This window comes from Phaethon aethereus (assembly GCF_964289735.1).
Source record: "Phaethon aethereus genome assembly, chromosome: 1".
Lineage (NCBI taxonomy): Eukaryota > Metazoa > Chordata > Aves > Phaethontiformes > Phaethontidae > Phaethon > Phaethon aethereus.
This window is the reverse complement of record NC_138575.1, coordinates 58126459-58152444: the sequence shown is the minus strand read 5'-3', so window position 1 is coordinate 58152444 and position 25986 is coordinate 58126459. Positions and strand designations below refer to the sequence as shown.

The 25986-nt window shown below is 51.8% G+C and overlaps 1 protein-coding gene across 2 annotated transcripts; it reads left to right on the top strand.

Annotated features, from left to right (window-relative positions):
• Positions 1-399: 399 nt before the first annotated feature.
• SYNGR1 (synaptogyrin 1) lies at positions 400-18058 on the top strand (the record flags this gene model as incomplete). 2 transcript variants are annotated; one of them, XM_082003975.1, is made up of 4 exons in its annotated part: positions 400-498; positions 13565-13802; positions 15265-15410; positions 17840-18058. In XM_082003975.1, the coding sequence occupies 4 exons, from the start codon at positions 400-402 to the stop codon at positions 18056-18058; spliced, it is 702 nt and encodes a 233-aa protein (XP_081860101.1). The 2 variants fall into 2 exon arrangements, with proteins under 2 accessions (XP_081860101.1, XP_081860102.1); XM_082003976.1 differs by lacking the exon at positions 17840-18058 and adding an exon at positions 16560-16658.
• Between the last annotated feature and the right edge of the window lie 7928 nt (positions 18059-25986).

The following is a 25986-nucleotide window of genomic DNA, read 5'->3' as shown; positions in this document are numbered from 1 at the left end:
GCTGCCTTTGTTCGGCGGCGGTGTTCACACACACCCCCCCCAACACGCCCCACACCCCCATGCCGCACCCGCCGTGCCCTCACCCTCCCACACACGCCCCCAAGCACCCCCTCCTCACATTCCTGCCCCACGGACACCGCACTCCTCTCTTCCCTGCCCCGCGCGATGAGCCGTGGGCGCAGGCAGCGGCGGCGTGGGGGGAGGGAGTGGGTGCGCGCTCCCGGCGCAGCGCGTCCCCGTGAACGGGAGCGCGCGGCTCGTCGCCGCCGCCGCCGGGCTGCCAAGCAGGGCTCGGCGCGGCGCGGTGCGGCTCGGCTCGGCGCAGCCCGGCACGGCTCGGCGCAGCCCGGCACCGCCCGCCGAGCCACCCGCCCGCCTCCCGCCCACCGCCGCGCCGCCATGGACGGGGGCGCCTTCGGAGCGGGGAAAGCCGGGGGCGCCTTCGACCCGCACGCCTTCATCCGGCAGCCGCACACCCTCCTGCGGCTCGTCTCCTGGGTAAGGCCCTGCCACCGGCACCGGGCGAGGCGCGTCCCGCCGGGCTGCGGGGGCGCGGGGCTCCCTCCGGGGCGGCCGGCCGCTCCGGCCCCAACCCTGACCTCTCTACATACCCGCGTGCATATATGTATATATATATAAAAAAATTATTATGTTATATGCTATATACCATTATATATTATTGTGTGTTATTATAAGTATAAGCCATTAGGTATTACCTATTTATTGCTATATATCTTATATATGCTTGTGTATGCATATGTATCCACATATATAAAGTTAGAGAGATATCCATATATATAGATATGCATATGTCCATTGATATGTCTCCACACATTTAGATCCATACAGACACAGATGTATATGTATACGCCTCCATAAGCATTTATGGCTATATCTCTGTATATATATGCACGTATGTTTGGATGTATGGATCTATCTCTGGGTTTGTGTATCTCCATATGTGTATATCTCTCTATATATATCCATATATGTGTGTGCACACACAGATGTACAGCCGTATGTACATATAGATCCCAGTGTATGGATATAGGGCCATGTGGGGTGGGAGCACTCTGCTTTGGGGTTTGTTCCCTGGGGAGGGAAGGGGTGAGCTGGGTTGGGCCGTGACCCCATCTCCATATGCTGTTTTGGGGGTGGTGGTGGGGTGGTGTCTTCTCTGCCCTCTACACCCCTCATGCTGGTGGGTTTATGGTGGGCGCGGGGAGGCAGCGGGATGTGGGGTGATGTGGGGTGATGTGGGGGGAGCTGGGGGTGATACTGCAGTCCTGGCATGGCTCCCCAGCAGGTCGCGATTGGGGGTGCTGGGCTCCGGCTGTGCCAGGGCAAGTCGGGGGGGTCTGGGGGCTGGACGTTGCTCTGTGTTTTATCCTCATCTTCTCACCCCCCACAACCTCCGTTCCCTGTAATGCTTTCCCCTCTGTACTTTGTGGGGAAGGGGGCAGGGGGAAAGGGGAGGGTGTAACAGGGGCGGTGGGGAGGGCACGGGGTGCCAGGGGGAGGCCTCTCCCTCTTCCCGTGACGCCGATCCCATGGTTGCCCGTGGGGCCAGCGCGTATGTGCAAGAAGGTCATTGGGATTAAGGGAGCCAGAGCTGCAGCACCGAGCTGGCGGGCGAGAGATTGAGGTCTCGGCCGGGAGCGGAGAGGGGAGGGCAGGGAGAGAGCGCGGAGGAGACACATGCGCACCGGAGCGAGGAGGAGAGGCGTCAGGCTGGCTTTGAGAAAATAAAATAAAAGCAGTGCCAGGTGGGGGAAACGAGGAGGAAAGGGAAGGTGGCCTGGCTTGCTGCCAGCAGTGGGGACGCAGCCCTTGTGCTCCCAGCTGGGTGGGTGATGTCCCCTCTGGGTGCTGTGAGTCGGAGGGCAGCCAGAGAGCCCTGAGACAGCTGAGGACATGGTTAATGCAGGCAGTCTGTTCGTCCGTCCATCTGCCTGGGTTTGTTTATGGAACAGCACATCATGCTGGGAGCGGACTGGCAGTGCTGGGGCTGCTGCTGGGCGCCGGGCAAGGGGGTATGTGTGCCCCCCGCTCCCGGGCGGGTGGAGTGGAGCCAGCCTGCGTGCCAGAGGATGATGGACATGATGTGACCTACAAAAGCTCTCCCGTTGCTAATCTCTGTGGCAGAATTTCCTCTTTCTCTCTCTCTCCCTCTCGGTCTGCTGGTTTTTTTTTCGCCTTCATCCGAGCACTGCGGGATTTTGGGTTCCCAGAGGTGCCAGGTGAGGGAGAGAGAACAGGAAATATGTTTATTTTTTAATTAGGCACCTACTCTGCTTCACATTATCTCAGACACTGTCGGCTTGCTCGCTGAGCTCCGCTCCATGCCCCACAAGGTCTCACCAGGCAAAGGGCGCTTCCCAGGGACTGGCATCTCCTTGGGACCCTGTGTTTTTTCTCCCTGACTATCTGACCTTGACAGAGGACAGGACAGGATTTAACCTGGACACTTCATTTGGCCATGGAAATTAAAGTCCTTTTGCAGGAGCTGGAGGTGCTCCACGTCAGCGGTCCAGCAAGAGGGGCTGGCCTGGCTGTCATGGCGCAAGACTATGCATACACCTCTTCTCTCCCGAAATAAAAGTTCCTTCTGCTGCTTTTCTACCGGTTTGGTCTTGTCTATCCTCCTGAGCATCTCTCCCTTTGCAAAGCTGGGGAGTGACAAGCTCACCCCAGATACCACCATGTGGTTTTGGTCTTTTTTTTAACTTGAGACGAAGAGGGGTCCTCATGGGCACTGAAGTTCTATCTCAGGCTGACACAAGCATCAGACCCTTTATGGGCCGTTACATAAATTGGTTGAACTTTGCTGAAAAACGAGTGATTCATGGGTTTTTTGCTTTTCTCACTCCCTCTGGGAGAGCGTTCAGCAGCTCCAACAGTCAGGGCCTTCCACTGTAAATCTATTTGTGGCTGGGTTTTTATCCATTTGTTTCTGTGCTCTTGTGCCCTTCAGTTTAAATGGTGCTTTTTCCTCCCTGGTGTTTTCCCCTGGGTGTATTTATAGACTGCGATCACATCTGCGCTTAGCCTTTCTATCGCCAGGCACTATGAGCCAAACTCTTCCTGGTGGCAAAGGGCTTTCCCTCCCCGTGGTCTCTGTGAGTCCTTCCTTTCACCTGCTCCTGCATGCACTGGAAGTACCTCGCCTGCCATCTCCTGAGATCTCGTTTGCCTTTACCCTGCTCGTGGTGTGGGTAGTCCGTTGTCTCCCTGGGGCAAGCTGGAGATTCCTTTTGGCCCGTTTCATGTGATGAGCTTTCACTGAGAGCAGAAATTCTCATGATCGTCAGTGACCTTGTGCTCAGGTCATGCTGCCTTTTAGCAGACTTGATGATGTCAGAGAGGTGCATATGGCTTTTTACCAACAGGCATCAAAACTGGCTCCTTCCTAGGGAGTTTGCAGCCCAACTGAGATGGTGGGAAATCTCCAGGGAGAGCTGGATCAGGAGCACTTGGGGTGACTGAAGATTATTTGTGTTGCTTGCTGAGGAGGAGATGGGATAGGTTTGACAAGGACGATGCTAAACTATGGAAAGAGGTTAGCAGTTCCGGAGCATGTGTCCACCGCGACAGTGTTGTGAGGCAGCTCAGGTTTCGTGGGTGCTTTGGAGGTTGGGCACAGCAGAGTAAGTATGTGTCTCCCTACAGAAAGGATGCCTGGTATGGGTGCTGGTCAGTGGCGGTGGTCCTGCAGAGCGCCCGTGTCAGGTTTGGATGTTCAGCCTCAGCGCGAGCTGTTCCTCTGCTGCTGCGTGCCCCATCCGCGCTTGCCTGGATGAAGCAGCACCTTGTAGCACAGGGAGGCAGCCCTATGGAGCAGTCCTTCCTGAGCATCTCTGCTGAGGATGCCTCCAAGGGCATCTGCATCTTGCAGTGAGGGGACTTGTCCAATCTGACAGGGCTGAGGCTTGCCGACGAAAGCAATGTGCTGCTGGAAGATCCTGGAGGCTTCTCCACATCTCTGTGGGGAAGAGCGAAACGACTCCCTATTCCCAGCAGTGGCGAAGACAAAATTCAAGCAGCTCGCCCTTGTTGTGATGGGTGGCTGGGGTCTACTCCCAGTCCTGGTCTTTCAAGGCATTGCTCCGCTTCGCTTGCCACCAGCTGCAACACAGAGGCATGCTCTGAGCTGAGCTGCATCGCACAACTGGTGCCCCACACTAGATGAGACATGGGTGCATGGGTGGGTTTTTTACCACCTTGATATATAGACCTGCCTTCAGCCTACTCTTAGGTGACCCAACAGCTGGAGCTGGTGGAGCTGGGTGACCCGCACCGAGCTAGAGCTGTGCTACGGTGCATAGCTCCAGTATCGTTCCTGAAATAAAGCAGGCGAGTGTGGGCGCATCCCTGCGTAATCCTGTCGCGCCCTGACCCACAGAACTCTCCACAGCCGGCGCGGGGGAGCTGGGAGGCTCCTTTGCAACCTGCGGGCATTGGATGTAGCTCTGGCTCCATAAATAAGTAAAATGCTAATTGAAAGAGGTTGTTCCACGTGCTCCTGACTGCTTGGAAACCTGCTTGCGGGAGGAACTGCAGCACTGCTTGATGTAAAAGCCTAACAAGGCAAAAGTAACTTGCTTTTTGGAAGTAGGCCCAGCTAGGTGACTTGAGTATTTCCAATGGCAGCCGTGCAGGCAAAGCAGCCCATTAAAACTTGCCACATGGATTGAGACACCAAATCTCTCTCTGACACCGAGAGCACTGCCCCTCCGGAGGGAGGCTCGGTGAGGAGAGGTGCTGCCTGCCCTCCGTCTCCTCCTCCACCACCTGCTGCCATTGCCGCCGTGTCCCCTGGCTGGTGTGAGCGCCGGTGTTTTGAGCCAGGATGGGAAGCGCTGTGCCCTGTCTCTGCAGGCACGGCGCGTCCCGGGCGGCTCTGGCTGAGCAGGCAAGGCAGGTGAAGGACGGGAACCGTGTCCCCGGCCTTGCCATGACGGGCTGGCGCCTGCAAGCTGGAGGATGGGGACAAACCCCGGCGTGGCAGGGAGCCCCGTCTCCTGTCTTGCCGGCTGACGCCCTGCTTACGACACTGCTTGTCTCTTACCCCAACACCGCCCTTCACCGTGCGGAAAGGACACCCGGCGTGGGCTTGCAGTGCCAGTTAAACTGAGCCTTAGAGCCTGGGGGCCCTGTTAGTCTGAAACCAGCTGCAGCCTCCACCTTCTTTCTGTCCCTAGCTGAGATATTCCCCATGTTCATGGACCACGGCTGTGCTCTCTCCCTCTGCTCCTCCACGTGATTTTTTCCTGAGCCACCACACTCGCTGGCTGCGTGCTTGTGAGAGAGATTGGCGCACGATGAAACACAGCGGTTCAAAGCATCTGCTTTGATTCAAGCCCTAGGTACAGTTCTTCTCTTCCCTGTGTTGGCTTCAGGAGGGTTTTTTGGGGATCACTGTGGGTGAGAGGCCATGTCACAAGATGAACAATAGATGTGCACAGCCACAGGGTTGGATTTGGATTGAAGATTCAGCATTGAATTTGAGTTGGAGATTCAGGGTTGCATACAGCAGGTCATGTTGTTTCCAGCATAACATTTCCATGAAAAATCTTGGAGCAGGAACAAATCTCTCATTAATGGAAATTGCCAGATAAAAATCTGAGAAATAGCACATAGGGACCAAAGACAGTCAGAAATATGAGGGAAAAAAAAAGATAATCATATGTAATCTGCTATTTCAAAACATGAGTAGCAAAGAAACTGCATGGCAATGAGACATGGCTAAGGTAAATGTTTGTGGCAAGACAGGGCAGAAGAGAGGACTAGTGTGGTGGTGAGAGGAGCAGACGCAGGTGGCAGTGGATGTGGTTCTCCATCTAGGTTAGCACAGCCAAGGAGGGAGAGATGTGTTGCTAGAAAGAAAACTGAACTCTTCCTCATGGAAAAAGATGTGGCTTTTTGAGTGGTCACTTTGCCGAGCAGTGACCTGGTGATGTAGGGACCATCTGGAAAGCACAGAAGGACCTGGATACCACCATGGAGATATGGCCATGGGGAGCTGTTGCTAGGAGCGGTGGGACAGAAGATGCTGTTTGGCCATGGGAAGAATGTGAGACTTGTGGGATGGGATGGAGCTTCTTGAGGTCATTCTCTGGGACACAGCTCCCTGTTACACCAGTGGGCATCTTCCCACAGGAAGACTCTTCCTCCCTCGCCGGGGTGGCATGCAGGGCCACTTGGCCAGAGCCTGTCTGCTGCCGGAGGCTTCCCAGCTGCTGGCTCCCAGGGTGCCGCAGCATAGCCCTTGGGCTGCTGTGGGGGAAGGATCGACCCAGGCTCCCAAGCGTGGGTCTGGCAGGAGGCAGAAGGGTTAATGGCCGGCTTTTGGGCTGCTAAGCCATGTGTGAAAAAAGCTGGCTGGTGAGGAAAGCCTGTCCCAGATCCCGTGGCAGGAATTAGGGATGTGGAACCTTTCCCCCCTCCATCACCTGCTCCGGCTCAGCTCCGGCTGGGGAGCTGGTGCCACGTGGCTGCTGGCCAGGGAGGGTGAGCTGGGAGGGACGTGCTGGTGTACCCGTGCTCTTCCCCGTCCCACTCTCAGAGGAACTGGGTACAAATGGGTACGGGGAGGCTGGCCGCTCCAGCACCCGCTCAGGGCTCAGACGTGCCATTGAGACTGTGGGCAGGAGTTGTTCACTGCCTGCGTGGTGCTGGCTGGAGGGAATAAATAGAGGCTGCCTGTTTCCAAGCTGCCAGTACCATGCGTATCAAAAGCTGCATATGTTTTCTTCAAAATGAACTAAATACAAGTAGATTTAATGATGATAACAATAATAATCCATGTCTGTGCAGGGCTCTCCAAAGCTTCCCAGAGACTCCATTTGCGAGTGGCTGAATGAAAATGAAAGCCAGATCATCTCTGCCGGTTTATAGTTTGCACTCTCCCCAGCTCGTGCTTTCTTTTGAAACAGATTTATTCCTGGTCATTACAAGGTCAGACACAGAAGAGGTTATGGCTTCATTCTGCTCGAGGTTGATTTGATTTAAAGTCCCACGCAGAATATTATGTCACCAAACTATTTCCTCTCTATAACAGAATAAAAAGGGGGTTTGGGAGGGGGAGAGGCAACATGCAGTGTGACAGCCTGTGACCACAGGGCACCGCAGCAAGCCCAAACAGGCGGCTTGACAGAAACCCTCTTCAGCCTCATCCCCACTACGACCGTCGTGGGGATCTCGGGGATGAAGTCAGGAGGCAGCATGACGAACTCCTGGGATGAGGTGCAGGAAAATCCTAGTGCACCGCCGGAGGCTGGCCGTGCTGTGCATCCATCACATGATGCTCAGGAGCATCTGATGCACGGCTGGGAATGGGCAGCGTGGTGGAAAGCCTCACATGATGCTCAGGAGGTTTCGCACGGATTTCTGCGGGGCTGAGCCTCCAGTGGCGAGGTGGGGAGGGACTGGAGGGCCTCTTCTCTGAGGGCTCATCTTGCCTTTGCCTCTGGCAAAATCAGATCACCCAGTTCAGTGAGATAAAAAAAAAAAAGAGGTCTTTTATGGTGGGATGCAGCCTTTTGCCTGTTCTGCACTTTTCTCACTGTAGCGAGCCCTCACATGCCTGTAATGGCCAGCACGAGCCCCTTGAGAAACCGGCACAGCCTCTCCCCGTCTCCTCCCCGCAGTGCTTAGCATTATGTGCATTTTGCTGCGCCTTTCAGCAAGTTGCTCTGTCTCGGTCAGCTTTGCTAAGTGCTTGTCTCTGGGCTTCGCTGGGTGTCTCGGAGCTCCTGGATGAAAACAGAAGTCTAGGAAAATCATTGCAACAACTTGTGTTGATGCGATGTTTAAGGAGCGGTGAGGTCCAGAAAAGCCGGGTTCCATCAGCAATGCTGACTTGGTCAGATCTTCTCCATGTGCTGTTTTCTATCCCTTTTTTTGAGCGTAACCCAATATATTATTACTGCTTATTAAATGCACACCTCCAGACAGGCTGCACGCCTGCTCAATTAAGATTGGTCTCGGAGGCTTAAGAAAACCCTCTCAACCTAAAAATCTAGTTACTTCAAGTCCTATTAACTGACTTAAACAGCCCCGCTGAAGAAATGAGGCTGCTGAGGTGCACAAAGCTGGGGCTGGCTGGCTGGTTTTCGTCGCTGAGCACAGTAAAGCGGCTTATGGTCCTTCTCCGTGGAGCAGGAGGGTGCAGTGCTTTGCCCCTGCCTCCTGTCTGCCTTCGGACAAGCCACTTCCCTGTGTCTCGGTGCTCAGTCAGGGGAAGACTCCTGCCATCTTCTCCTTGCCTCCTCTTCGCAGCTGGGTATGTATTTTGGACCATTTTATTAGTGGCTGTAGGCGAGGCCTTGTGCAGCGAGGATTCGCCATGCCAAACGGGTCGAAGGAACAAGCAGTGGTAACACGGGGGGCAAGCGGCTTGTGCCAGTGCTGCTGGTAGCTGGCATTTCTTCAGAAGGGCTGCAGGTGTGATGGGAAGGGGAATGGAAGTGCTTCATCCTTGCAGGCTTGGTGCTTTTTTTATAATCCAGTCAGCATTCATCCTGCACCTGCTGCCTGGATCATCTTTGCACGGGCACAGATTGTGAAATCAAGGAAATAAAAAATACTTTTTCTTTCTAAGATGACTTGCTATGTCAGGGAGCTTCCACCCACCCGTCCTCTTACTGACAAGTAGCTGCCATGAATTAAGTGTGCAGCAGTTTCTCCTGAGGGCTGCGAGATCTGGGCTCTCATAATTTTTTCTTGAGAATTTGTTTGTCTGTGGACCCGTCACAACAGCTTCTGGGTACAGACCTCACGGGGATAAAACGGGTGAGGCTGCCTGTCGGCAGCAGCGGCAGTCGCCTCTTCTGCTCTCCAGCTCTGCCTGTCGGTCTGAGACCTCTGGCTTGAGCCTGCCCGTTCCTGCCTAGTCTCTGTTACCCAGCCCAGCAGACTTTGTCCTCTCTTCATGAAGCACCAGGGAGCGGAACGTGGACCAGAGCTGATACCAGTAGAGAGGAAAACATGGATAGAAGGAGACATCCCTTAAGCTACTGTGCTTTGGTCCATAGCAAGCTTTCCTAAGGACAAAGAGTATTTAGGGGTGGCTGTTTCAGGACACAGAAGATAAACATCTGCAGTGACTTGTTCTGCTCACAAGTGAGAATACCCTGAGTGGAATCTCTCCAGAAAACTCCTAGGATCGGATGCTTGCCATTAAATCAAACCTTGAGCACCTCCAGGCTGTAAAACAGGTTTCTCTTCATGGGAGAGAAGTTCTGGCATCTTGGCTAACCAAAGATGGAGAAAGGAAGTTAGGAATGCCACCTCTGCTTGAAATTTTAGGGAGAGGGAGATGTCACTCTGATCTTGTGACTCTGAGCTCTGTCTTCATGAAGGGCCAACATAGGTATAAAGGGCAAAATGCAAAAAGGAATGGTTCTGCTTCTTCACTCACAGATGAGAGCCCTTACAGGCTAGCAGCAAACCCAAAGATAAGAGCAGAGGGAAGATATGTATCAGGATACGAGCAGAGTAAACAGAGGTGTCTCTGGGGAGAGGCCATTACAGAAGTTCATTCATCCCAACTGAGTAAGCAGAGACTCGCAATACAGCTCGTTGCAAGGGTTGACCTGGCTCAGGGAATTGGCATTTTACCAGTTTTGATCCCTAAACCAAGACTGAACACCAGGCTATGCCACTTTTCAGGCTGTTTCTTATCTTCCAAAGAGAAGCTACGCTTTTTTGTCTAATGCTTTGGAAAATGGGGCACCCACTTTGTAATCCCAATATAAGGAGGTTGGTGCTTCAGGTGGCAGCATCGGTGCTGGTCACAGCCTCACATCGGGACGTCACTTCAAGGAGTCTGTCAGCTCCCCCTCAGGTTAGAGGAACACGGTGTTACTGCTGATGATCTTAGGCAGATCTGTCAGCCCAGCCTGTTGAGAAGGTGTGCGAGACTTCCCACTGAAAGAGCCTAGCTGTAATTGTGTGCAATTCTGCTGCCTTTCCCAACCACGCAGGCTGAAATTTCAAAGACCAAACCTTTGCCTCAGGCAGAAGAGATTTTTATTTGATTTTGTTTTTCACAGGTAATTTCTGCAAAGTATGATCAATCTCTATTTTCAAGAAGAAGGAGGAGGAGGAAGACAAATCAGTTGTTTTACTTCCAAGCTTAAAAAGCTCTTGTGAACTTTCAGAGAACCCATACAATACCCACACTTAGGAGCAACGGCTTCCAACTTTTTTAGTTTGCTCTAGTGTGTCAAAAATATGCCCAATGTCAACAACCCAAGTGTAGTCCAATTATGAGCCTTGGGGTGAAAAAATATTATTGGTGTCAGTGGATACTTGTTAGAGTTTGGCAGTTGAGATGTGGTCAGCGTTGAGTATCTGCCCAAGGGCTGTCAGGGACCATGAGTAAGGTTTTTCCTCTGGTTCTTGATGTCACCGGTCAAACAGCAGAGGTCTGTGCTATGGATCTCAGGCATCCAACCCCAGTGATAATAGATGGTGTATCAGGTTGGTATTAATCAACAGCTATTTTCCCCTGCATTCACAAAGCTGCTTCTCCACTTTCTAGGTTGTCTGCTGAGTGCTCTCCCGGTGCTTGGTTGGGTTAAGTGGTCCTGGCGTCCTTCTGACTTAGCAAACCCTCAGACCTACCTCCACTCCCTGCAGGAAACTTGGCCACCTCATCTTCTTGTGTGCTGCTTCTCCTTGGGGATTGGGTGGTAGTTCCAAGGGTGCCAAGCTCCTGTCGCACAGACAGCTCCCAGGCTAGCAGAGTGCTCCAGTAACATCTTAGCGCACGTCATATGTATGTTCACCTCACACTTGAGGTCCTATTTCCCGTCTGCCTGGGGCCTTTGCAGACAGCCTGCAGGCAAACTGTTCTTACCAAGGGTCTCAAGATGCCCTGCAAATTAAAATCTGTACGTGCTGCCTTAATCTTCCCCTCTTTGTCCTGTGGCTGTGAGGGGAAGCTGTTTATGTGAGATGCAGGGCCGGGGCTGCTGTAAATAGCTCTCTGCTTTGGTGAACCTGCTGTGTCAAAGAGGAATGGCCTTGTGGCAGGTGACAAAGGCTAAGCCTATGAGCAAAGATTAGACTGGCAACTGTGGATTATGGCATTTCTACCTGGACTCACCCTTAATTCTACCTGATTTAAAATAACATGTAGAGGCAGTGGCAATGACGAGTAGGGAAGGCTCATAGTGGGCCTGCCAGGTGGACCTGGAGGCGAGATGTTTGGCCCTTGAAGTCCTTAGGAAGGTTGGAGGGTGTTGGCATACAGGTGAGTGGGCAGAAGGATAGGTGGTGTCCATGGGCTGGGCTGATGGAAAACTGGTGGAGAGAGGTGTGTGATGTATAGGGAGATGGGGAGAGCAGGAGCATGGCAGAACGGAGCTGTAGAGCTGTGGATTGTGGGAGGGTGGATGGGGAAAAGAGCATAGTAGCTGGATAGATAAAATTAGTGAACAAATGCGTGGTAGAAACAATGAATTCCTAGAAGGCAAAGGAGTGGGTGGGAGAATAAGCGCAGACTAAGAGGATTTACTGACAGACTGGTAACAATGGATGAGGAGAAGGCTGAGATACTCAGCAACTTCTTTGCCTCAGTCTTCACTGCCAATCTCTCTTCCCACACCTCTCGAGGGGATGGACTGCAAGATGGGGACTGGAGGAACAAAGTCCCTCCCACTGTAAGAGAAGATCAGGTTTGAGACTACCTGAGGAACCTGAACATACACAAGTCTATGGGACCTGATAAGATGCATCCCAGAGTCCTGAGGGAACTGGATGATGTAGATGACGAGCCACTCTCCATGACATTTGAAAAGTCATGGCAGTCCCTGGTGACTGGAAAAAGGGAAACATTGCACCCATTTTTAAAAAGGGTAGAAAGGAGGACCCTGGGAACTACCGACCTGTCAGCCTCGCCTCTGCGTCTGGGAAGATCATAGAGCAGATCCTCCTAGAAGCTATGCTAAGGCATATGGAGGACAGGGAGGTGATTCAAGACAGCCAGCATAGCTTCACCAAGGGCAAGTCCTGCCTGACCAACCTAGTGGACTTCTGTGATGGAGTGACTACACCAGTGGACAAGGGAAGAGCTATGGATGTCGTCTATCTGGACTTCTGTAAGGTCTTTGACACAGTCTCCCATAACATCCTTCTCTCTAAATTGGAGAGATATGGATTTGATGGGTTGACTGTTGGGTGGATGAGGAATAGGTTGGATGGTCGCATCCAGAGGGTAGTGGTCAATGTCTCAATGTCCAGATGGAGATCGGTGACGAGTGGTGTCCCTCAGGGGTCTGTATTGGGACCAGTACTGTTTAATATCTTCATCAGTGGCATGAATTCAGCAAGTTTGCACATGACACCAAGGTGAGTGGTGCGGTTGACATGCATGAGGGACGGGATGCCATCCAGAGGGACCTGGAGAAGTGGGCCCATGTGAACCTGATGAGGTTCAACAAGGCCAAGTGCAGGGTCCTGCACTTGGAGCAACCTCTGGTATCAGTACAGGCTGGGGGATGAAGGGATTGACAGCAGCCCTGCTGAGAAGGACTTGGGGGTACTGGTGGGTGAAAAGCCGGACATGAGCTGGCAATGTACATTCACAGCCCAGAAGGCCAACGGTATCCTGGGCTGCATCAAAAGATGTGTGGCCAGGGAGGTGATTCTGCCTCTCTACTGCACTCTCATGAGACCCTACCTGCAGTACAGTGTCCAGCTCTGGAGCCCTCAGTGCAGGAAAGACATGGACCTGTTGGAGTGGGTCCAGAGGAGAGCCACAAAAATGATCAGAGGGGTGGAACACCTCTTCTATGAAGAAAGGCTGAGAGAGTTGGGGTTGTTCGGCCTGGAGAAGAGCAGGCTCAGGGGAGACCTTATTGCAGCCTTCCAGTACTTAAAGTACTTATAAGAAAGATGGGGTCAGACTTTTTAGCAGGGCCTGTTGCAATAGGACAAGAGCTAATGGTTTTAAACTAAAAGAGGGCAGATTTAGACTAGATATAAGGAAGATATTTTTCACAATGAGTGTGGTGAAACACTGGCACAGGTTTCCCAGAGAGGTGGTAGATGCCCCATCCCTGGAAACGTTCAAGGTCAGGTTGGATGGGGCTCTGAGCAACCTGATCTAGTTGAAGATGTCCCTGCTCATTGCAGGGGGTTGGACTAGATGACTTAAAAGGTCCCTTCCAACCCAAACTATGCTATGATTCTATGACTTCCACTACTCAGAGCCTTTGTACACAGGCACCTGCACCAAAACCATATCCCAATTTACACTCCACGTCGCCTCCTTGTGTGTCTGTGGGAAGCCACCCTTACTCCAGACTGCAACTGCTGTACATCGCTTTAGATCAGATGGATAAAAAGGCTCAATCTTAAAGTGTCCTATTTTAAGTTTATCCTCAGAAATAAAATGAGACCGTCTCCCCAGTAAGTTCCCCAGGCAAGGCAGCGGGCTGGGAGCTCAGCAGAGCAGACAGGTGCCTGCGAAGGGCGGCTTGTCCTGCGCAAAGCTCAGCTCCTTTGTGCTGGTCCATAGAGACCTTGACTTGTGTCCTGCCTCCCTCCTCTTCAGGTGTTCTCCATCGTGGTGTTCGGCTCCATTGTCAATGAAGGGTACGTGAACCGCCTGGACGAGACACAAGAGCACTGCATTTTCAACCGCAATCGCAATGCCTGCAACTATGGCATTACCGTGGGTGTCCTCGCCTTCCTCAGCTGCCTTCTTTACCTGGCTCTAGATGCCTACTTCCCGCAGATCAGCAGCGTCAAGGACCGCAAGAAGGCAGTGCTCTCGGACATCGGAGTCTCGGGTGAGCTTCCTGGCTGGTTGGCCATAGTGCCCCTCTCCTCTGCTGCGAAGGGAGAGGAAGGGAGCTTCTGCTGCCTTTGCAGGCCAGGTTCCTGCTAGCAGGGAAGTTTTTGGGTTCCTTACTCTCTCAGGCCTTCTATCTCTCTCTCCTTTCTCTTCTCAGCCAGTCTCGCTGATGCCCCTCTGCTGTTCTCCATAGGCTTAGCTCAGGTAGCCCTTTAGGCTCAGCAGGTCTTGCCTCCCTGCATGCTTGCACTTGCTAAGGCCAAGTGTTGATGCCTCTGGAGATGGTACTTCCTTCTTTTCCAGCTCCAGGTGATTGAACCCTGAAGATATTTTAACATAAAAAGATGTTGAGGATTTCATGCAGGCTGACTAAACCAGTCCTCCTAGGTTACCTGGCATTCCCCACATGAATAGCTGTGCAGGACCTCATCTAGTCCTGAAGCTTACTCTAACTTACAGTCAGATCGCTCCATCCCCAGCGGTGTGTGTAAGGGACACGTGTAAAGCCGGTCAGCAGCAGCGTGAGGAGGCGCTTTGCTCTCGTGCAGTGACCCTGAATCGCTCTCTTGGCTTACTCTGGCCATACTGGCAAACTTCTCCACCTCAGGGTCCCCCCCCAGGTTGCCAAAGGGGCCACGAGTGGAGCGAGAGCCGGATCAGGTGCAGCATCTGAACTTCTTTAGGAGTTCTGGCTTGCAAGTTTCTTCACAGTTACCCCCTTGCCAAGCAGTCCTGTGTACAGCTAACAAGAGAAGGAGAAGGGGAAGGGGAAGGACTGAGCCCTGTTTTACTGCCACTTAGGAATGCCCATTTCCCTCGCTGCCAGGTATCCGGCTGCGCCCGGCAGAGAGGGTGAGTCCCACTGCTCCCCACCAGGTGCTAGTCTGGAATGGGGGCTTCGCCCTACCTTCACCCCTTCCCCGGGGGTGCGGCATGTTAATGGTCCTACAGCACCTTTCCTCGGTGTGAGTCCCTTAGCCTGTGCTGTCCTGAGCAAAGGCCAGTCTCTGTGCAAGTGCAGGCCAGCTGCTTCCCACGCTCCTGCAGCTCCCTTGGAAGGAATTGCTCTTCGCTTGACCTTGCAGGACAGGGTTGCAAAGCAGTCACTGTTTCAGAGAGTCCAGGTGATTGCTCCTGTAACTGGAAGCCCTTCAGGTTCTCTCCCAAGGCCAAATGTAAGTCCCGCGATCAATCCAAACGCAAGCAAATGAACTCTCCTCAGGTACTTTCTGCAGACACCTATCATCACCTTGACAATTTTGCTGTTGGCGAGCCTGCCAGCTCACTTAGGCTTAGACAGGCTATGCCATCAGAGTTTGGCCCAGTCTGCAACACACTGGTGGGTCTCATAGGGTTGAAGTTTCCAGAGAAACTTAATGTGTTTATGTTCTGTTCACACATACCTTCTTGATCTCTCTCCCCTTCCACTTTCGCATGCTGCTGGTGGTCCAATCCAGCCTTTTGGGCGTTCCTGTGGTTCGTTGGCTTCTGCTTTCTGACCAACCAGTGGCAAGCTTCAAAAGAAGAGGACAACCCAATGAATGAGGGAGGGGATGCAGCCCGAGCAGCCATCACGTTCTCGTTCTTCTCCATTTTTACCTGGGTGAGTAAAGCAGCAGTGATGTTTGATCAAGTGTCCTCTGTGGTATATTAGCTTGTGGGGAATGGAAAGTGACTGGCTAAGAGTGATTCTCTCTGAGATCTCAGTTCACATGGCTTCTGAGAAGGAAGAGCAGAAGGGGAGGTGGTTAGGAGGTAAACTTGGGAAACAAGGACTGAAAACTTTTGTGGAAGAAGGTACTAGAGTATTAATAAGCCTGATGGGAAAGTGGGTCCTGTATCCCAGTGAGGAGTTTCCTTGACAAACCTCTAATATGACCTTGGACAAGCCAGCACCCCAAGCATCCTTCTCCCTGTGCATCAGAAGAGTTGAACAGCATTTTCACCTCAGAGTGCTGAGCAGAGAAGGGAGCTCCAGGCTGCAGGTGCACCCGTCTCCCTCCCTGCTTTGCTCCCATCACGTGAAATGTCATTAGTGGCCACAAGAGGCTGCGATCGTCGTCCCTCTGGGCTCCCCCTCTGCACCCACGACTGCAGCTCCATCTCACTGGGTCACCTCTTAGGAAGGTGATGGTGCAGTCTTTTAAGACTGCCGTTTCCCCAGCAGTTCCTTATTCCTAGTTTCCTGGAAAAACTACAGTGTGCAATATAAATATCCCACCCAGTTTCCTCCAGTCTCTGAAAGCACCAAGTCCGAGTGATTTTTGTCTGATGTGATAGGATAGTGCCAAGCAATAAGGCATTTTAGGCCAGTCTCCATGCGTAAATCCTCGTGGCTTTATCTTCTCTCCTTACAGGCATTAACATGGGGTGGGGGGACAAGTAGGAAGGGTGCCGTAAGACCACGAAGCTGTTACAGAGAGTGGGGGACACGCAATGGGTTGTACGGTCAGCAGGCTTGCCAAGGTGTTACCAACTGGGGGCAAGGGACAGCAGCGCATGTGTCCCCTCACGAGAGGTGTCCTGCTCTCAAGTGCTGCTGAAGGCCCCTCACAAGCTCCAGCAGAAAGTGTGACGAGGAGCGAGGCTTTTGCAAAGGGCCACCCAGGACCCTTTTTGAGGTGCCACCACCTGCAGTGGTCCTCCCTGATGCACAGGCTTGCGAGTTCCTTCGGGTTTTTATTTCAGTGAAATGCTCTGGTTTGCTCTTCCTTACTAGTTCTCCTCCCCACACCCCTCTCTCTCCTCACAGGGCTTTCTCACATTTCTGGCTTTCCGGAGACTCAGAGACATTACTTTTCAGGAAGAATACAACACCCTGTTCCCTAACTCCCCATCCTTGCTGCCTTAGTGCCCCTCGCTGATGGGTGAATTTGCGGGAAGAGGTGGAGGGATGCAGCTGGAGGAGGATACTGAGCACAGACGGTTCCAATGCCCTGACCACGGGTGTCCGTGTGTGATCACGGCAGAGCATGGGGTGGGAAGAGATGGGCCATTGAACCAGAGTGGGCCAGGTTGTCCACTGAACAGGGAATCTCCCCCTGGGGAGTTGGAACAGGCAATTTCTCCTCCTCCTCCTCTGCCTCCTTCTCTCCCTCACCCGCACCCTGACTAATGCTCCGTAACACCGCTGTGCCTTTCTTTTGGCAACTGCTCAGCCCTAATCCTTCAGCCAGGAGATGCCCTCTGCCCCCACCACTGTATCTCCTCCATTTCGCCTAGCCCTTATTCCCCAAAAAACCTCTAACCCGTCACCTGCTAGATCACTTACCTCTATCAGGGATGCTCTGGGACGACGAGCCGTGCCTGCTGGGGTCCTTGATGCTGAACCCCGTGCCTGGGCTCCCTCAGTCCACCAAAGGGCATCCTGCCTGCAGTGCCTGGGGCAGCAGGCAGCAGTACGCTTGCTGACTGTCCCCTGCTCTGGGAAGCAGCGGTCTTGCCTCCTGCTGCTCCTTCCCAAGGTCTGCGCTGCACCAGACAGATATTGGCCAGTGAAGGGGTTACGGGGGGAGACCACTACCTCGCTACTCTGGGTCAAACCCTGCGCTCCTTCCTGGCCTCTGCAGGCAAAACGGCTGCATGCATCCAGCCCTGCAGACGAACCTGCGGTGGAGCTGAGGCAGATTGCCTCTCCCAGGGGCAGGAGGGTCCGAACGGGATAACCACAGGCTGTCTGAGCCGCTGCGACCTGCGCCATGTCGGTGCGACCCCAGCGCCGGGCTGGAGGTGCCCAGCACATGCCAGAGGCAGCACGGAGCTCCGGCAGGCTGCGCGCAGCCAGCGGGGCCCACAGCCGTCGCTGCCTGGCCCTCCTCCCTCCAGGTGGGCTAGTGCTTCCTGTGGGGCAAGCCTGCACCTCAATGCTTTTGGGGTTTTTTCACCAGCGATCTTCCAGGCAGGCTTCACACACTAATCCGTAACCACTACTAACCTCACTTTTGTTTGTTTCTCTTTCTCGGTACGTTCCCTCTCTCTTTCTCCCCTCCCCATTCTGCTTCCCATCTCTTCCCTCCGCCTCCTCCCTTAAAGGTGGGCCAGGCATTCCTGGCGTATCAGCGTTTCCGGCTGGGTGCCGATTCGGCCCTCTTCTCCCAGGACTACATGGACCCAAGCCAGGACTCCGGCATGCCTTATGCTCCCTACACGAATGAGGAGGATGCTACAGACGCGGTGGGGACATACCAGCAGCCCCCTCCGGCAGATGCTTTTGACACCGAGACACAAGGGTACCAAACGCAGAACTACTGAGCCACCGATGCTCCCTTCCCTTCCCCCTTCCCTTCTGCCCCCTTTCCCACTGCCGGCAGAAAGCCGAGGCACAAACCAGACACGTGCGTAGTGGCACAAGAGGTGGCTCTCAGCTATGCTCCAGCCTTCTGGGTCATCTGTTTTTATTTATCGTTTTTAAAAAAGGAAAAAAAACCCCACAAAACCAAAAAAAGGTTTCCCCATCACCTCTTCCTTCTCTTTTCCCCCCAAATGTACCTGCCAGAACCAAATTCTTCCAAAATCTGGCACTGCGTTGCGACAGGACGGTCCCCCCTTCTCTCCTCTCCCTCCTGCCTTGCTGCGGAGAGCAGAGTCCGGCCGGTGGGCAGGAGAGGGACCATGGCACCAGCAGGGCAGAGGTGAGGGTGCTGGGGGCAGAAGGAAAGGGGTGAGAGGGACCAGGGACCTTCCTAGAAGACACGATGTCGCTGAAGGCTGGAGTAGATGTGGGAGCATCTGAATCGGGCAGGAGGGCCTGGTGGCTCAGGGAGGGGGACAGCGTTGGAGTCAGCATGCAGGCGTGCAAGGGTGGAGTGGGGGCTGGAGGGGAGAGGGAATGGCATCCCCTGTGCAAAGATGGGGAGGCTTTTCTCTCCCACCCACTTACTGAGGGAGGGGTGCCTTATTTTTAGAGGGTTTGGGGAGAAGTAGTATTGCGGGGGCACAAAGGGGTAAAATGGGAAGGGAAGAAGGAAGAGTTGTAGGTACAATCAAAAACCACAGACCACAGGCATGTCTCTAGGTTACAGCAAGAGATTCGGCAGAGCAGAGAGGCAGTGCCACGAGAGTCACTCCTTCCCCAGCCCCCTTGGATTGAGGTGGAGGTGGTTCCCCTCACCTGTACATCTTCTCAGACCAGTGTTTGGTGAGGCAGGAGGGGAGCCATGCCCAGTCCGTGGCCCCCAGGCGCAGTCCCTGTGGGAGGAAGGATGGAGGAGGTGGGCTTCTATGGGGCTCTGAGAGCCCTCGTCCCCAGCTGGGCTGGTTTGAGGGGGAGAGGAAAGCTTTGCCGTTTCACTCTGGGCATGAGGAGGAGAGAAAGACGCTCCTCAGGTCCTGCTGAACCCTCCTCTGTTCCTCTGCTACCACAGTGCGATGCCTCTTGCTGACACCATCTTTGTAGCACACAGGAATGGAGCAGGACTCCCCCTGGAAAGAAATACCGCTGCTGGGATGGCCAGCGTGCGTCCGGCTCTTGCACAGGGGTACAGCCATGTGGAGAAGGGTCCTGTCCTGCGCGGCTGCGCTTTGCCTCCCGCTTAGATGGGGAGGAGGTCTTGGTGTGCAGAGAATTGGTTGGGGCCAGACTGAGCTCTCTGAAAACTGGTCTTACTGTACTGTACCTGGACCGTACCCTTAGCGAGTCTTCTGCAGTATCTCAGATCCTGGCTCTCTGTAAAGCCTCGCCTAGGTGGCAGCAGCGACTCTCAGATAGAGCTCGTATGGACATCATTCCGCACTCCTTATGATTTTGCTTCAAGTAAAGACACAGCTGTGGAAGCACACTCTTTATTCCAGGATAGAAGTAAGGTCTATGTGTGAAGATGCTCCCTAAAGGGAAATAATTCAGCAATAGCCACATGGACAATTCTCCCCAGCACAGACATCTCTCAGAGCACAAGAAGCGGGGTGTGCCTTGCAGTGGTGAGGAGCTCCGTCCCCCAGGCAGCCACCTTGCTCCACTCAACACTGGCCCCAGTAGCAGAGATCGGGAGCAGATCCAAAATCCATAGGTGCTCCCCCTGAGCATCCAGCCTATTCCATGTAGCACCCTTAGGAATTGGGAGGATGTGACACAGGTCTGGCCTGTGGTTGTGTGAACATCTCATCTGGAGGACACTGAGGTTACCAGTCCTTACCATCCTCCCTGTGCGACTCCTCTCCAGCTGCCCCACAACAATAGGGAAGGTGTAGAAATCACAGAGCTGCAGGCCCCAAGAAGGAAGCGGGGCAGTGGTTCTCTGCTGTATATAGGCACCATTTCTACCTGCTCCTACCAGCAGACTTGTGCTGCCAGTGGCTGCCCCTTGGCTTGTCCTCCCCATGGTTTTCCCCCCCTTGCTGGTGGTTAACCCCTGGTGAGGATGGGAAAGGAAGACCGGCTAGCCCTGTGGATGCACCAGGAGGGACTGGGCACACATCCGTTGCTCTGTGGCTGCGAGCGAAAGCAGTACTGTAAATAGGAGGGGTATTTTTTGAAGGGAAGCCCCTCAGGCTTCTTCTGTGGGCTCAGCCTAATATTTAGGCTTGGGAGGGGGTTACTTTATTGAGAGAAGTTCGTTATGACTGTGGCTGTGTGGGGACTTCCCTCCAGTCCATCTCTCCTGCTGGGGGAGAGGAGAATGAATGACGAGGTGGAGGAGGAGAAAAACTAGTTGTACTCACTCAGACTCATCTGTGTCATCCTTCGTGCTTTCATTTTGGGTGTGGGAGGGGGAACCAAGAGGAGGAGGCGGCTATAAATAACCAGCCCTCAGCACAAAAATGTGTTGTACTTTTTGGGAAGAACTGCCCATTACCTGTCACTTGGTGAGGGGATGAAGGACCAGGCGCATGAGAAGGTACAGACCATACATGGAGGGTCTGTCTGGGGCTCTGTTTTGGGGGGTAGCACAGGAGCATCTTACATGCTCCCTCTCCCATCAGTTACATAGACAGCTGAACACCATTTTGGGCTGACTAATGAGCAAGCTTTTCTTTATCCTCTTTGGCTTGCTTCCCTCATGTAAACAGCTGATGGGCTCCGGTGGGCTTGAGGTAGGAAGGAGCCTCCTCCTCGGAGCCGGCACTTCAGTGAGACATGAGCCAGGTGGCTTCATCCCGAGTTACTACTCATCTCTCTGTCCCTTTCCTCCATGCTTTGTGTTGTAGGAAAGGCATTGGTGTGGCAGGGGACACTACAAGAGTAGATACTTGGGCAACTTCTTGCTTCTGCTCACTGGAGAAGACATACTCTCCTTGGGTTGACATGCTTTCAGCCTTTGCAGTGGAGGGTTGGTGGTGGCAGACCTGGGGGTAGAACTCTCCTTGTTTGCATGTAGCTCTTTAAAACGCAATTTCCAGTGGCATTTGGCTGGTTCTGCAGCTGATGAGAGATATGGACCTACCCAAAGGGTTTGTTATCTTAAAGCGCTTCTGATAAGGTGCTGCCTATTTCTGGTGACTATAGGCAAGCCCTGAACAGCTGGCTGGAACATGTCCCTTTCAGATCCTAAACGTGGGTGAGATCAGCCCCACTCTAGGGATTAGGAGATCAGAAGGAAGACTGTATAAGCAAAACGATAAGGCGGCTTTCTTCTCCCTCTGCCATTTGTCTGGATTACAGAGGATTATGCATCCCCTGTTGGGAGCAATGGCCCCTTGATGTCTTATCTCACGAAGCCTCCGAGTAAGGGACTGTTTTGTGGAAGCACGGGCTGTGAAGGGCGGTGATGAAACTTTGCCCCAATTCTACCTGTGGCTTCAGTCTCCTGACATGTCCCCATCCTTCACGCACATTGCCACAACACTCTTCATCACCGCATCACACACCCTTCTCCTCCACGTTATTCCTGGCAGTTCCCTCAGAGGAGGAGGCATCTTTGTCCCTGCACCCTTGCAAGCACTTGGGAGGACCTGGGAAGGCAGTGTTGTGGGGTGGTTCCCACAGGAGTCTTGGCTCCGGTCCCCAGAGCAGGTACAAGGCAAGGAGCCCAGCGAGGCCACCTCATGCAGCACGTCCAAACCATCCATCCAGACAACTCCCTGCTGCCTGCGTGGCATCTGTAACACCACCTGGGCTGCCCTGCCCCTTCCCCTGCCGCATTACTGCCTGTGTATAGTATATATATTATATATATATATTTAAAAAAATGTATAATATAAAGCTATACATATATACGTGTATACGATGACTCATGGATGGCCTGCTGCATACAGGATCCCCTGAGTGGTCTTGTCTAAGCCCGAGTGTCCCTTCATCCCTCTTCCCCCTCTGCCTCTTGTCCCCATCTGTTCCAAAATCCAACTACTGCGAACCCTGCCACCTCGGCACCTGTGTTTACAATGTCCTATATATTTGTGGTTAACAAAGTGAAGGTGGTAACTACTGGTGTCTCAATAAAGTTATGACGTTCAAAATAACCAAACTATATGGAAAAAAAATGGTCTGGATTTTCTTCTTTGGGGAGGGTTGGCTTTTTTCTTGCTCAGTTTGCTACAAGAGCCTGGCTGCTGTGCTCCTGCACAGCTGGCCAGCAAGTTTAGTGATAATCGGTGGTTTCAGTGGAGGAGAGAAACCTAAAGAACTGCCCTTACTGAGATAAATATTTCAGGGGGAGCTAATGGTTGCTTGTTTTGCTTGTCCCAAGTTTCAAATGACACACACCGTCAAGTGTCTTTTACCTAATCAGTAGGAAAACATGAGAAGGAGCTTGACATGCCATATTAGAAGTGGACTCTCATTGTGAAAGTGATATAGAATCACAGAATCATTAAGGTTGGAAAAGCCCTTTAAGATCATCAAGTCCAACGATCAACCCAACACCACCGTGCCCACTAAACCATGTCCTGAAGTGCCACATCTACATGTTTTTTGAGCACAATGGCTATTAATATGGCTATAGGAGGTGTGGATGGGCGACATACAGGAATAAACATCTGTGTTTCCACACCTGGGGAAGCAGATCTGTTTCTTCCTTTGATGTTCATCTATGCATGACCATTGCTTGGGTGTCTAGCAGAGTACACATTTTCAAAACATAATCAAATACTGGGAAACAAGAACTCTCAGAGCACTGCAGACAGTGGGTGTCAGTAATTGATAGCCCACCATTAAAAAGGATCTCATTTCAATGAGCTTTGCAACAAAAATAAAATTCAAAATCCCGTCCCGTGCTGATGCTTAGGTAAAGCTTCATTCTCATCCTCTTTTAATGAGCTTGTCCCCCAAGTACCTGAGTATCGCATTTCCCAGCCCTTGTGCAGTTTAAGGACAATAAGCAGACACACACGATAGCAAACAGACTCTACCCAGTCCTCCAAACTGTCTCCCCTCATGGGGACACAACTGAGCACAGACATGATGTAGCTTCGCATCAGATTATATGCAAAAGTGTTGATACACCCATCTGTTTCTTGATTAATTTTTGTTTGGACAAAGACCCGTCCTACAGTCCCAGCTTTTGGGGTGGAAATGTTGTGGAAGTATCATGCCCACAGAAAGGCAAATGTCTGTGTTGGTGACAGTTGGAGTTAAACACTGGTGAGACAAGATGTTGTGAAAAACAAGCATTTAAGATTAATAAGACTCCTGCATTACTAGTTTGTTTGTGTCTTCGAATCATTTGAAATATCTTTTTCAAGCTCTTATGAGTCATGTTTTGAAGCTTCTTCCTGCAGCCATGACATCTAGAAATATAATTCTATTATAAAGTTTTGTTGTTTTTTTTTAAAGTTCACATAATCCCAGGACTCAAAGAGATGAGACTTTGTTTAGTGTATCAAGGAATTCAAAAAAATCATATGTTTTGGCATGACTGAAACAACCCCATTTCCCTCCCTCAAAAATCTTCTGGCCTAAACCTCTGTACAAACTCTGTTTTGCAGTGATATTTGGCTCTCTCTTGGGGGGATCAGCACTCCCTCACCATTCCCCCTTCCCCTGCCAGTAGCTCTCTATGTTGGCTCTCCAACCCTCCAGAGGGTGCTGGGGGAAGGGAGCTGCTGTTCCCAGCTCTCCTTCCTTAATGCTTGTTGTCTCTATTGCTCTACCTCCATTTCTTTGCTGTTCCAGCCTGCCTGGAAATAGTGGCCTGCATAGGAGTGAGAAGCATTAGGGCATCTGTGGCTGTGGGAAGCACCACACTGAAGATGGTTAGAGGTACCTTGGGGAGACCTCGGGGTGGGGCTGCATGAGGGCTTGCAATGCCACCCCTTCTACCATCCCCTTCTGTAATGGTCTGCCGTAGGAGATGAATAAGTGCGGCAAGCTGGCTCTGTCAGAGAGACTTCTTTTTTTCCGTATCACCTTTGCAAGCCTTGCCAAAAATCATGACTTTCCTTTCCAGCCCCAGCCCCCATTATCATCAAAACAAAGCAGAAAAAAAATCTCCCTAAACATATCTCACACATGATCAGTAGAGAGAAGCTAAAGGATGTGATGGCTTCTGGTGGCGATCCTGTATTTGCTTCCCATTCTGTATGGTTTCCAAACGCCTATGAGAGCACTGCGCTGGGGCTGCCTTGTGCTCCCTGCTCCTCACGGCACGTTGTTCAGTCATGTTGTTCATCTTTTATCCAGCAGCCCAGCAGTGACCATGCTTCTCTCTTTTCTGCAGAGAAAACATTCGTAAAAACAGGAAGGCAGCAGTACAGCTTGGCACCAGAAATACCATGTGTCTAATCCCTAGCACTGGGGACAGAGAAGCAATGAGAAACAATAATTATAAAAAGAGGGAGTTGGGGGGAGAGAGGGAGGAATGAGAAATGTGGGAGCTGTGTATCTGGTAGTCACTGAATCATGTAATTCATTTATTGGTGCATGGATGATGAGGTTCAATGACCGATATCCTGAATTCTTGGGGACGTTTTAGCTGCATGAGAATACAGCATGGTAATTTCTGAGAGGATTTACAGAAGGTAAGAAGCATAAATAAAACAAAGGATAAAACAAACTTGATCGATACAGCCAACAAAACCTCTGTTGGTGCAGTATTTCATCTTGCAAGCGCTGCATAAAGCTATTGGTCTCTGTGAGCAGATATTCATGAAGCAGCACACCAGCTTTGGTAGCTCCTTCCTTTGGAGGACTGTGAAATGCTGAACAAATATGAATTTAGCACTGCCTCATTTGGTAACTCTTACTATTCACTTTTTGCAGGCCAAAGCAGTTAATGGCCTCACTCAAGGTTAGGGCAGAAGTTCAGTGACAGAACTATGGGAATATCCAGGCAGAATCTGGCACAAGTATTTTCACCAGGAAAAAAAAGTTTTGCACCAGGTCTGTGTTCCAGCCCAAACGGGCAGGAAAAAAATAAACCAGAATGACAAAGATTAGTGACTATGGGCTGAAGCCAGACATTTAAATTAGGAACAGGGCACATTTTTAACTGCAAGAGGTGACTAGTCATTGTATAAACAAGGAAAGTGGCAGCTTTTCTGTCTCATATCTTTAGGAAAGTTGTGTTGCTCTCTCATTGAAATCACATTCTGCGCTATCGCACCCACATGCAGAGTCTGCTCTTGTTAGACTCAAAAGGACTCACTTGGGGATGTAAGAAGACAAAAATGACTCCTAAATTCCCAGTCCTGCAATGCGATACACGCTGGCAGTCTCTGAGCACGCCCGAAGGCTTGCTGATTTCAGTGGCGCTCTGAGCAAGGACAGGGTCTGTCTGTGCTCATCAAGATGCATGACTGCAACCTTGAATGTCATTAAATAAGCATAAGCTTCTGCTGCAATGCTGAAAAAGTGATGCTGTGTTTTAAAGCCGAGAAACTCGCCTGTTGCTTTTTAGTGACACCGACAATGCTTTCTACACATACTTCTGCAGCTCCAGGAATTTTTCTCGATACTGGTAAGAAAACAAATCTTTATCAGTACTAGATCTGTTCATCCTACTTTTAATTTTAATGCAGACTCGAAACTCATTCCTGTATTTGTAGCCACTCACAGGAATACTCCAAATGACATCAGTGAGACCAAGCTTATACAGAAAGCTAAACATGTGGAAACCTGTTTGGAGACTGAGGTTCTAAATTTAGCATTTTCTTCTATCTTTAGCCAATATAACCTTTAAAAAAGTAATTCTGCCTGTGTACCTAAGTCTGTCGGAATGGCTGAATATTTGTGAGCCTTGCATGAAGGATCTGTAATCTTTGTATATTTGGAAGAAAAGAGATGAAACAAAACAATAGATGAAGGATTT